Genomic DNA, 10926 nt, shown 5'->3' with positions numbered 1-10926 from the left:
TTGAGTGGCTTAGCTCTTTGCATACCAGGGTTTCCTGCTCAAAGGGAACCATTATGCACAGTCAGTTTTCACCCAGAACACTGCCCACCTCCCACCTCCATCTTGCTTGGAAATTGTATCTGGAACCAGGAACATTAAACTCAGTCCCCCACCCCACCCCCACTGGATGCATCCTCAAAACTGTTCTATTTTAACGTGTTTGGTTATTATTCAGATTGCCCAGGAAGATAAAGTGTCTGTTGCTCTCCTACCCCTCTAACTTTTTTTTTTTTTTAGTTAGTTACAAAATTTAATTGTAAGGATCAAATAGTGGTTATTGGTCAAACCAATCGACGTTAATAGCTTTGAAGTGTGCAGAAGCTAGTTTTTAAATAAAGGTGACAAATACCAATCAGATTCTTATAACACTGTTCAGGATCTAAGCAAATGTGATTCTGGAAGTTGAATACAAAAAGCCAAAAGAATCATAGTGCAATCATAAATATGTAAACCAAAGACATAATTTTCTAAATCATTTTTAGTTAAATAGAATAAATTCTAGTTTTTAAAAAAGTTTAAAGCTACTTAAAACTCAAAGCAATCTAACTATTTTCTACCTGAGATCAAAACAAGTTTCTTTTTTCCTATCTAAACATAATTCTTGGCATTGAGGTAAATCTGAATTCAGGTGATATACTTTGTCAAACTTTTCCAAAAAATTTTAAGCCCTGCCGTAGAGAGAAATTCTCATATTATATATCCATATTTACATACTTTTTCTTCAAAAACTAATGACAAATTTATGAGGTTAATAGGCCTGTAATGGGACCATGATACTATTAATAATATGAAAATAAAAAGCCATTCATTTATACCATGTGTTCCTATATGGTGCAATATAAAATGGGATCATAGAATCTATGTACATAGATGAACCACCAAGAGTTCAGAAATTAAGCTCACTTTAAGAAAACTCATTCTGTTTTTTGAAGCAGAGGTTGCAAAGTTGTGATGTATAATAAAAATATTGTGTATACAGGCTCCAAAACCCAGCATTGGCCTAAATTGGCAAAAACTGCAACTTAAACAGAAATTAAACCCAACTCGATCTGCACTGTGGTTATGCAACTTTTGGCTTTAGGGTCTGCAGGTTTTACTGAGGTAACAACCTCTTATCTCTTGCCTCTCCTTCTTGTGCCTGCCCCTACTGCCCCCAGCCTTTTACATGGCTGTCTTTGGCAATGCTTCCAAAGTTTGAAGGCAGAAGAAATTGCTAAGTAAATGAAGAGAATGAAAAATAACACTATATATGATGTATGAAAACCAGCCTAAGAGTATGGACTGAGAAAGAAAGTACTAGAAGGAAAACTAAGCCGCAGTCTACCCTCAAGGGAAAAAGAGAAAATAAAAGAATAGGGGGGCTGTTACTCCTAGATCTTCTTCCACATCATCTCCCAATTAGAAGAGTGTGGAACCAAAATTTCAAACTCTGGAAAGGTAATGACTTTGAAGGAGGAGCTAGGGAAGTGAATAAATGATAAAGAAGTACAGCAGTAGCTTTAGCTGTCAGTGAGTTTCTTTGCCCTGGCATTGGCATTGTCAATACCATCTTTGTTGGTGTCAGCCTTTTCTGTGATCCGTTCTATTTGTCGATTTTGAGCCTCAGTCTCATTGCCTATGTCCAGGGCCATGTTTTTTAGATTTCCTAGGATACTGCCCACTTGAGTCAGGTTCTCGTCCATTTCGTCTTCCCTGGCATCATTTGTTATACATTTAATGTATCCGCCGCTGGCTGCTCCTGTGGTTGCTTGCTGAGGCTGACCATTTGTCACTCGACCTGGCTGCTTAGATACTACATTGCTAGGAGAGTTGTCTCCACCGTCTCCCCATGTTGCCTTATAGGCTTTACTAGACTCAAAGTTCTTTGTCCTATTACAGGGGCATACACAAAGGCCACAGCACTTGTTTAGTTCTGTTAAAGTCTTCTCTGCTTCTCTCATGTCTTTGTTTATTTGGTCCATGCCTTCTTCTACGTGTTTTAGTTGTTCCCCTTGTTCATCCAGCATAGTGCTAGTCTTGATTCCTGCACCCTGAGACTCAATGGCTAAACCCAGGATTCTCCTTGTACTTTCCAGAGACTCATCAGTAACCTGGTTACCCCTCAGCTGAATTTCTTCTGCTGACAGATTATCCATGATGAATTAAAACTTGATAGGTGGAGAAACTGAAATGTGGATATTCAAGCAGTTCCGGCCACTCCTCTCCGGCCGCGGCAGCTCCCTAACTTTTATTATTGGCCGATGTGTGTAAGTCTGTGCTTGGCTTTGGGAATAAATACGCTCCATTAGAGGGAGCCAGCCTCTGTGATCCCACATACGTTCATTGGACCGATAAATGTGAGTGCTTGCTGGGTGCCTAATGTCGTGTTACAGCTGCGATGGACCCACACATGGAACAAACACTGACTTGCTGCTTTCGTGATTGGAGAAGTAACTCATTTACAGAAGAAAGAAAAATACCAGGTATACTATGGCGAGAGCTTTAAGGGATCCAAGTGCTACGAAGTTCAGACAAAGGAGACTTCACCATGACTTGAGGGATAATGGGAGAGATCATTTGAATTAGCTGCAGTCTTGCCTGTGCCAAGAAAGGAGGGTCTGGCTGGGTCCAGCCAGCAGCAGCAGAGACCCAGGACTGGGGAGCACAGAGGTGACTGTCAGGGGACTGTGCATGGTTTCATTTGATTGGCATATGGCTTGTGTGGAGGATGGTAGTGGCAGAGAAAGTCAGAGCCAGATTTTGAATACTAGTGGACATCAAGGAGGGAGCTTGGACTTTATTCATTGGGCAGTCAGGTTTTGCTGAAAAGATGTGAGCATCTTGGCATCATTATGAGAAGCATGATTATTGTAGAGTTATCTGGAAGCAGTGTGGTGTGCGCAGTGGATTGTAGGAACATGGGGGCACGGACAGACACAAAAGAATCAGGTGAGTTCGAATGAGGATGATAGGCGACGGACCTCGAGCAGGTGGGATACAGATGGAGACCAGAGACCAAGGTCGCTGGGGAAGGAGAACCAACAGTTGAACCAGGAGTTTGGGAAGGCTGTGGCGAGAAGCTGAAGGATTAGAGTCTGGATGACAAAGAGACAGGTGGTGACATTAACAGAATTAGTTGAGGAGGGAGGAGTGTGTGTGTGTGTGTGTGTGTGTGTGGTTGTTGGGCAGGAGGGAGTTGTGGCCAGGCTGGCGTTCTTTCAGAACTTGATCTGATACTTCCTTAGCCATGTAATCTTGAGCAAGCAGCTTCACCCCGCTAAGCATATGCTTCTGCATCTGTAAAATACGTCTTTAATTCTCATGACTTATTATTCTAAATATTATTTGTTTAAGAAAAATAGAGAATGGAATGGTTCCATCAGTTCTCAGAAAGTAAGAAAAGAGAGGAACAGGAATGCAATATGGAAATCTTTTGAACTTTCTGCTGCTGCATAAGATTTAGACTCTTGACATTTACAGCAGAAAAGTACAATTTAATGAATGATGGAGGGTATGTTAATTAGTTAGTGAATAGGAAGTTTCCCCCTTTGACACTTAAGATGGCCATAATTTGGGGTGGCGCTTACCCTGGCCACGTTTATAATCAAGGCTAATTGTGCATTGAGTGATAAATAAGAAATGGGTTGAAATTTCCAAAGAGACCGACACAAATATGAATATTACAAGCTGAAAAAAAAAGAGAACCTTCAAGCTCCTGTCGTGCCTTTATATATGGTAGATGACACGAGAAGAGGTCTGCTTTGGATTGGTGGTATAGGTGGGTGTATTTAGTGCTCAAAACTCAGCACTTCAGAAAGAACTGAAATCTCTCTCTACATCTTACAACTTGTAAATAACCTTACGGCTTCTAAGCTACTTGAAATTTTGTTGAGTTGAAATGAATTGGAAAGGAACTGGACTTGTCATTGAAAACTAATGGATTGAGCTTTCTTAAATACTGAAAGGCACCTAAATGACCTCCCCAGGTTTTAGGGAAGAAAGTTTTCAACCTGCTTTCATCTCCTCTTCCTCTGGGTATTTTTCATGTAAGGGATGGGGAACAGAAGCCATGGTTGGGGTGTTTTTAAGGTGAGACTGGAGTTTGTCCTCCAGTCTTTCAAGGATAAGACAGTTTTACTTACCAGGGATAGGATCTATTACACCCTGAGCAGCTGCTGTTTTTGAGGTAGGAAAGTGAGGCTGAAGAGCTTTGTACAGCTGTCATGCAGAATTCTAAGCACCCATTTTACAAACCTGTCAGTATGGCCTGGTTTCTTGGGCAGATGCAGCCTTCGGCTGTAGCCTCTTTCCCTGCTAGCCCTCTTCTTTCATCAGTTTTGTTTTTGTTTCCTGTTAGGAACATTCCAGATTTAGCAGCTTATAAGCAGGATGTGTGTGTGTGTGTGTTTTAAGAGTCTTCATTTGTGTGCTTGAACTCAGACTCCTGTTTGTCTTCAAGGAGTCATAAAAAAAAAAAAAAAAAAACACCCAAAAACCTTGACTCAGGGCTCTGAAAATTTTGTCCTATAGGGAAAAGGAAGAGCAGAAATCCTTACCAGCTTTCTTATTTGGTTATAAAAGTGGTAAGGCATGAAATTGGAACAGATGGCATAGAAATAGCTAGACTGATCTCCTTTAGTTGAATTTTGCTGACAGTTTCTTTAAAATCTTTGTAAACTCCCACTTTCAACAGTTCTTTTAGGTCTTTTAAGGCCCTGTGGGTAAATGCATCAGTGTAATAAGCTCCCATCCAGGTATGTTACAGGAAGGAAGCTGTAAACTAATTCAGGACCCAAGATCTAGACCACGAAGCCTATTTTACATATCTCTAATAAATAGATCCTAAAGTTAATATATCACCTGTTCTCCTGTCATCCTGAAGTTGAGACAGTGTAGTTACCATCTTAGGTTGTACTTGAGGGGGTATGTGTAGTGGACAGCAGTATGAATAGCTGGGGAAAAATTGTTATATCATTAGCCCTGGGTGGTGTGGTGATAGTTTATTATAGGGCAGAGTTACTGAAAAAGAAAGAGATGTATCATTATTCATATTAAAAAATGCTGTGACAATGTACTACTTCAGATGAGTGTTGCTCCCATAAATCATCCCAAATCCCTGTACTCAGGGGATTTGTGAAAAGATAGTATTTTCAGAGGCAAAATTATTTCAGTTTCTCCATGGGAGAAATTTTAGAATGCAAGGAGGAGTTCATCCAAGCAAGAAAGCCATTTACTGAGTTCATATCATTAAATAGGAAAGGTAAGGAGGAATATGCCGAGTTTAAAGATATCTTAACACAACTGTCCCCAACCTGGGGCCTCAGACCTCTGGGTGATTGCAGTGTGTGTCAGACCTGCATTGCCTATAGACTTAATGAATAAAAACTGAATTCCTTTCTGTTTTGGGGGTGGTATTAAAAGGGCCTCGTACTCACAAGGGTTGAGAAGTGTTCTTTAAGGTGAGGTACAAACCTTAGTTTGCTCTCTCTCTCTTTTTGTCTTTTAATTTGGCTATTTTCTTATTTATGGACATTTTAGCCCAGCTCAGAATAGAACAGCAAAATTGCAGTCACCAGCTGGACCCAGTTTAGTACAATATTCAATCTAAGGGTCTTGTATCTTACAAACCTTTGTATTATTCCAACCCCTTGGTGGTTACATACCTTATATATTAGTACTTGATTTCTCAAAAGATTTCTTTCTAAAAGCAGAATAGTACCACAACTAAGAGGTAAGGGCAATGTACTTTGAATCTCTGAAGCCCTGGCTCTTTGACCTACTCATGCTGGCTGGATGCAAAGGCATTTTAGTCATTCCTTTCATTAAGGATTCCCCAAATTAATGCCTTCTAATTAATTATTCAATTAAATTATTTTGTCCTCTTTCTCCTGAATTCCAGATTTTCTTACTCCTGTATTGCTTTCCTTTATTATATATTTGCTTTTTTCTTTACTTTAAAAAAAAATGCTTTAGTCTTTAGAAGAGTAAATGGACTTAGGCATTATTTTGCTTCCATGTGACCTAAGGAAACTTGCCCAAAGGCTACCATATTAGATATAGCTTTTGCTTACCAGAGGCATCTGAAATGGCAGAATTATGACAAGAAAGTCCAGAGAAGGAACATTTAACTGGAAATTCCACTCTTGAACAGATCACAAAATAGAAGGAGCCCTCTTTAGCTGCCCTTAACTGGTAATAACTGCTCATGGGTAGTTTTAATATCCTTCAGAATTCCTCATCTTTCCTTCTTCTATATTTTCTTGTAAATAGGTGTCAAGAAGTAATTTCGGTAACTCTTTTGAGGACTGGATAGAAGGAGCACATTTTTGAATTTACTCCACTTTTATTGAATTCAGAGGAGTCACTTAAAATATTAAGCTCTTTCCATCAGCTGAAGAAACCTTACCTCAGAATTTGGAGACACCAATCCCTTAACCATTATGAGACACTTTTAAGGCATCCTTGGCCTGGTCCTTCTTGTTAGAACTCAGAAAAGATCATCAGACCCTTTAATGACACCTTCACCATCTCAGGAAATTAAACAAATCCGTTTCCCCATCCAGTAGAATTTTCGCTGGTCCTTTGTGAATGGGCAGAGCATGATATATTTCAAATAATTTAATGAAAGAATTGAAACAAGTTTTACTTTGATAACTATTTGGGAATCTATACATACACTTCTTGAGAAAATGAGAAGATTCCGTGTGGGACTGAGATAAGACCAGGGTTAGGAAACATTCCCAGAAGAAGGGGTGAGGTGTCAGTATCCGTGCTTCTGAATCTATAACACCTGGCCCCAAAGCAAGTGATTGTAAATACTTCTGAAGGATGATTGTCAGTTCTGTTCCGTAAAGAACAGAATAATAGAAGCATAGAGAAATAGAGACAGTTATTCTGGTCAAAATAGCTACTGAAATGCAGGTACTCCTCTTGGGGCCTGTGGTGCCCCTACAATGAGGTCTTTTATCTTCTCTTCCTTCTTTATTCCTTTTCACTTCGTAGCTGGTTGCTGTACCCCACGTTGTTTCTTCTAATAAATGGAATATTGGTCACATCCACCTGGGAATCCTTGGTGGTTTTGTTCTCAGTATTCACAGTGCAGTGCTGAAGAGATAATGGTTTGTGTGTGGTGGGGCATCTGTGTTAACCCCGCCAACCTTCTGTGGGCTTCACACTACTCAAGGTTCTGTCCAGCATTTTCTTTTTCAATTTTTTAACCTGGTTTTCCTCAGGTTTTCTGCGTCATATCCAGTCTGGAATTTTATATATATATATATATATATATGTACACACACATATATCTTTACTCGTCTAAAGATTAAAGCACTTTTTTAAAAGTAAAGAAAAAAGCAAACATATATATATTATATATTTATAAAATATAGTGTGTGTGTATATATATATATCTCTTTACTCTTCTTCTAAAGACTAAAGCATTTTTTAAAAAAAGCAAAGAAAAAAGCAAATATATATATTATATATATATAAAATATAGTGTGTGTGTATATATGTGTGTATATATATATATATATATATATAGTATTTACCATTATGTCACATTAGAGAGTTGTAAATAGAAAATTGATTCCTTGAGAAAGATTTCATTTCATCAACACTGTGGGAGTAATAACCATATTACTGCTTTATCAAGATTTTAAGGGTTTGCAAAACACTGTTTATCCTTTGTCTAAAATTTCCTTCCTTGTGTCTGCACAAGTTGTGAAGGTTGGATCTGCTAGGTAAAATTCCACTTTTTCTAAAATGTGGTATGGTAAGTGTGACATTTGAATATAAGTATATATGCGTGTTATAATTTTAATTTTGAATTCTAAATGCTTCCCCATGAACGAATGATGAAATATTTCCCCAATTCATCATCTGTTAGCATTGATCATATCCTACTTGGTATTGCTTTTCACCTTCTCTCTTTTTTTTTCATCTTGACTTACTTTTCTAAGGCCCCCTAAGAGTAGGAATCTACATTTGGTATCAGTTCTTAGGAGGAAAGAAAGCTGACATATCCTGAACAACCACTGTGTTCTAGGCATTGTGCTAGAGAGGCAGTGTTCAGAGAAGTGCTACGAGGTAGGTATTATTACCTCTGTTGAGAAACTTAGGTGCAGAGTAGTTAAGTACTATAGGCCCATAGTTACATTTGAGCTACTGACCAAGCACTGTCAAGCCCACTGTCTCGTTTCAATTTTACCATTATGCCTCTTCTACCTTGTGTATTCTAAGGTGTCATTTTGTTGACTTCAGCTAATTTAAGTATAGAAATGATAAATAATAGAAACCAGGGTAACACAACATTTTCTTTGTCTCATGACAAGCCAAGGGACATTACCGTAATGCTAATATGTATTTCAGATTTGAATCTGGAATGACTTGAGACTTGAATTTTGAGCCTTGTTTTTGTGTTGTACCTATTTCAGGATAGTGAGGCTTATTGCATTGGTTTCCACATCTGAAGAACAGAACATGAAAATGGTTATCTGTAGTGTAAGTGACATGTGTATTGAAATGGTTAAATTGTAGAAACCAATCGTGGGTTGTTTTAAGGACATTAAAGTCATCTCTGCCCCTTGTCCTGTAGAACATACTGTGCATTTAGAGGGAGCTTAACCAGTAATTTAGGATGACCACTGTCACATACCATACACTTACTGTGGGTGAATCCAGGTTGCTATGACAACAGAAATATTTTCAGTTTCTCCTTTTAGAGTATAAACACGCAAAACTGGAATATTGCTTAAGTTCACGTTTTGTATTTATCTTTTCTGACTTCAAGTTACAAAGACAAAGAAGTGAGGAAGACACTAACCATATTTCTTCAGAGTTATGAAATTGTTTCTCTCTTTCACTCCCATCTCCTAGTGGAGTTCCTGGAATTTAGCTTGGCTGTCGCTAGACTATGCTGACATCTCTTAAGGGCAATGATGAGGAGAGATTAGACATCTTTCATTACTGTTCTCGTTCAAAGATTAGCACATATTTATTTCAACTTGGATTTGAAATCTAAATCTCCTTGGGTAAAGAGGATTCAGAATCAGAGATACACAGTGCCTCCCCTTTATAGATGGTAAGGACTTCATTCTGTGAATATTCTGTGGGGGGTGTTCTTGCCATTCAGGAAAGAAGAAAAAGGTAGAAGAGAGGAGGAAAAAACAAAACAGTTGCTAAGCCAAGGCTCCCTGGGGCTTTTTCTCTTGAGGTCCCTTCTTTGGGACCCACAGTGTGAGTTAAGAGGATCACTAAAGAATCAAATAGCTGTAGATGGTTCAGCAATTTTTGAGTGAGCTAGGTGCTGAAACCCTATATTTATTTGAAAGATAGCAGACATACTGGCTCTGCTCCACAAGGCTAACAATGAACATTGTTAAGGAGATTTTATTTTATTTTGTTTTGTTTGCTTTTCTGTTTATTTATGTATTTGGCTGCACCGCAAGGCTTGTGGGATCCTAGTTCCCTGACCAGGGACTGAACCTGGGCCCTCGGAAGTGAAAGTGTGGGGTCCTAACCAGTGGACTGCCAGGGAATTCCCAGGAGTTTTTTTTTTTTTTTTTTTTTTTTTTCCTTACTAGATCACTGGTTTGTTATAAAAGCATATAACTCAGGAACAGCCAGATTGAAGAGATGCAGAGGGAAAGGTATGGGGAAAGTGTGCGGAGCCTCTATGCCCTCTCCAAGTGCAACACTCCCCCCAAATCTCCATGCATTCACCAACCCAGAAGCTCTCTGAACCTCCTTTTTTTGTTGTTTTTATGGAGGCTTCATTGCATAGGAATGGTTGATGAAATCATTGGCCATTGGACCTCCAGCCTCTCTCCCTTTCCCAGAGGTCAAGGGTGGAACTGAAAGTTCCAACTCTGTCTTCAAGGTCGGTTCCCCGACAGCCAGCCCCCATCCTTAGGTGCTTTCCAAAAGTCATCTCATTAACAAAAGCTTAGTTGTGGTGAAAAAGTGCTTGTTATGAATAACAGGACACATTTATGTCTCTGAAATACTTTCAGGAACTAAGGCTAGAGACCAAATATTATGACAAAAGATGCTCCCATTGCCCAGGAAGTTCCCAGCGTTTGGGGACTTGTGAGCCAGGAACTGTGGATGAAGACTAAATATACATGAAAAAGAATATTTTGGCCGCCTTTCCAAATATACATGTTTCTTATAAATCACAATGTTGCACGTGGCAAAATAGACTTTGTAGATGTGATTATGTTAAGGATCTTGAGATGGGGAGTTTATCCTGGAATATTTGAGTGGGCGATGTCATCACTGGGTCCTTACAACAGTCGGGGTCAGAGAAGGAGATGTCATGACGGAAACAGAGGTTGGAGAGATGCGAGGAAGGATTGTTACCCAGCCGGCTGCCCGACATGTACAGAAGGCAGTACTATGGCGCTGGCTTTGGAGGAAAGGAAGAGCTTTATTGCGAGGCTGACGGGCAAGAGGACAGGAGGCAGGACTCAAATCTGTCTTTCCCATCCAGAGTTCAGGGCAAAATTTAAGAGCGAACTTGGCAAAAGCTGATTGGCTAGTCTCAACTCATCCATCTGGAAACCATTTTTCCTTATTGAAGGACTTCTCACTTTGTAAAGGGCTCCAGTGGCAACGTTTCTATTCTTTGAGTTCTGTAGACTCAAGATTTTTGGTTCCAGGGTCATCCTGGAGCCATGGGTTTCTGTCTTGCACATGCATAGAGCTGTCTCTGAAATAACTACAGGTTTGAATACTCAACAACGTGTCTTAGGGAAGCAAAGCCAGTTTTTGCTGGTCAATGTGTTATGTGCTATTTCAATTGCCCCTTATTTCTTTATACATTCCTCAATCTTGAGGGAAATAGGGTGCTTCCTGCTGATTAGGAGCATGGTTTTTACAAGAGGAACAAAATTGTTTTGCACTTAATTG

At 39.4% G+C, this 10926-nt stretch overlaps 1 protein-coding gene across 1 annotated transcript; it reads right to left on the bottom strand.

Moving 5' to 3' along the window:
• Window positions 1-281: 281 nt before the first annotated feature.
• On the bottom strand, window positions 282-2252 carry LOC102975771 (synaptosomal-associated protein 23-like). Its single transcript, XM_055091644.1, has one exon. It carries the CDS (start codon window positions 2172-2174, stop codon window positions 1539-1541), a length of 636 nt encoding a protein of 211 aa, XP_054947619.1. The 5' UTR covers window positions 2175-2252; the 3' UTR covers window positions 282-1538.
• Between the last annotated feature and the right edge of the window lie 8674 nt (window positions 2253-10926).

Source organism: Physeter macrocephalus, chromosome 16 (genome assembly GCF_002837175.3).
Source record: "Physeter macrocephalus isolate SW-GA chromosome 16, ASM283717v5, whole genome shotgun sequence".
Taxonomy (NCBI): domain Eukaryota; kingdom Metazoa; phylum Chordata; class Mammalia; order Artiodactyla; family Physeteridae; genus Physeter; species Physeter macrocephalus.
The sequence above is the reverse complement of the archived record's forward strand: the minus strand, read 5'-3'. Positions and strand labels throughout refer to the sequence as shown.

What these genes read in the sequence shown, in the direction of transcription:
- LOC102975771 (XM_055091644.1), bottom strand. Translation starts at nt 2,174, where the DNA reads ATGGATAATCTGTCAGCAGAAGAAATTCAGCTGAGGGGTAACCAGGTT.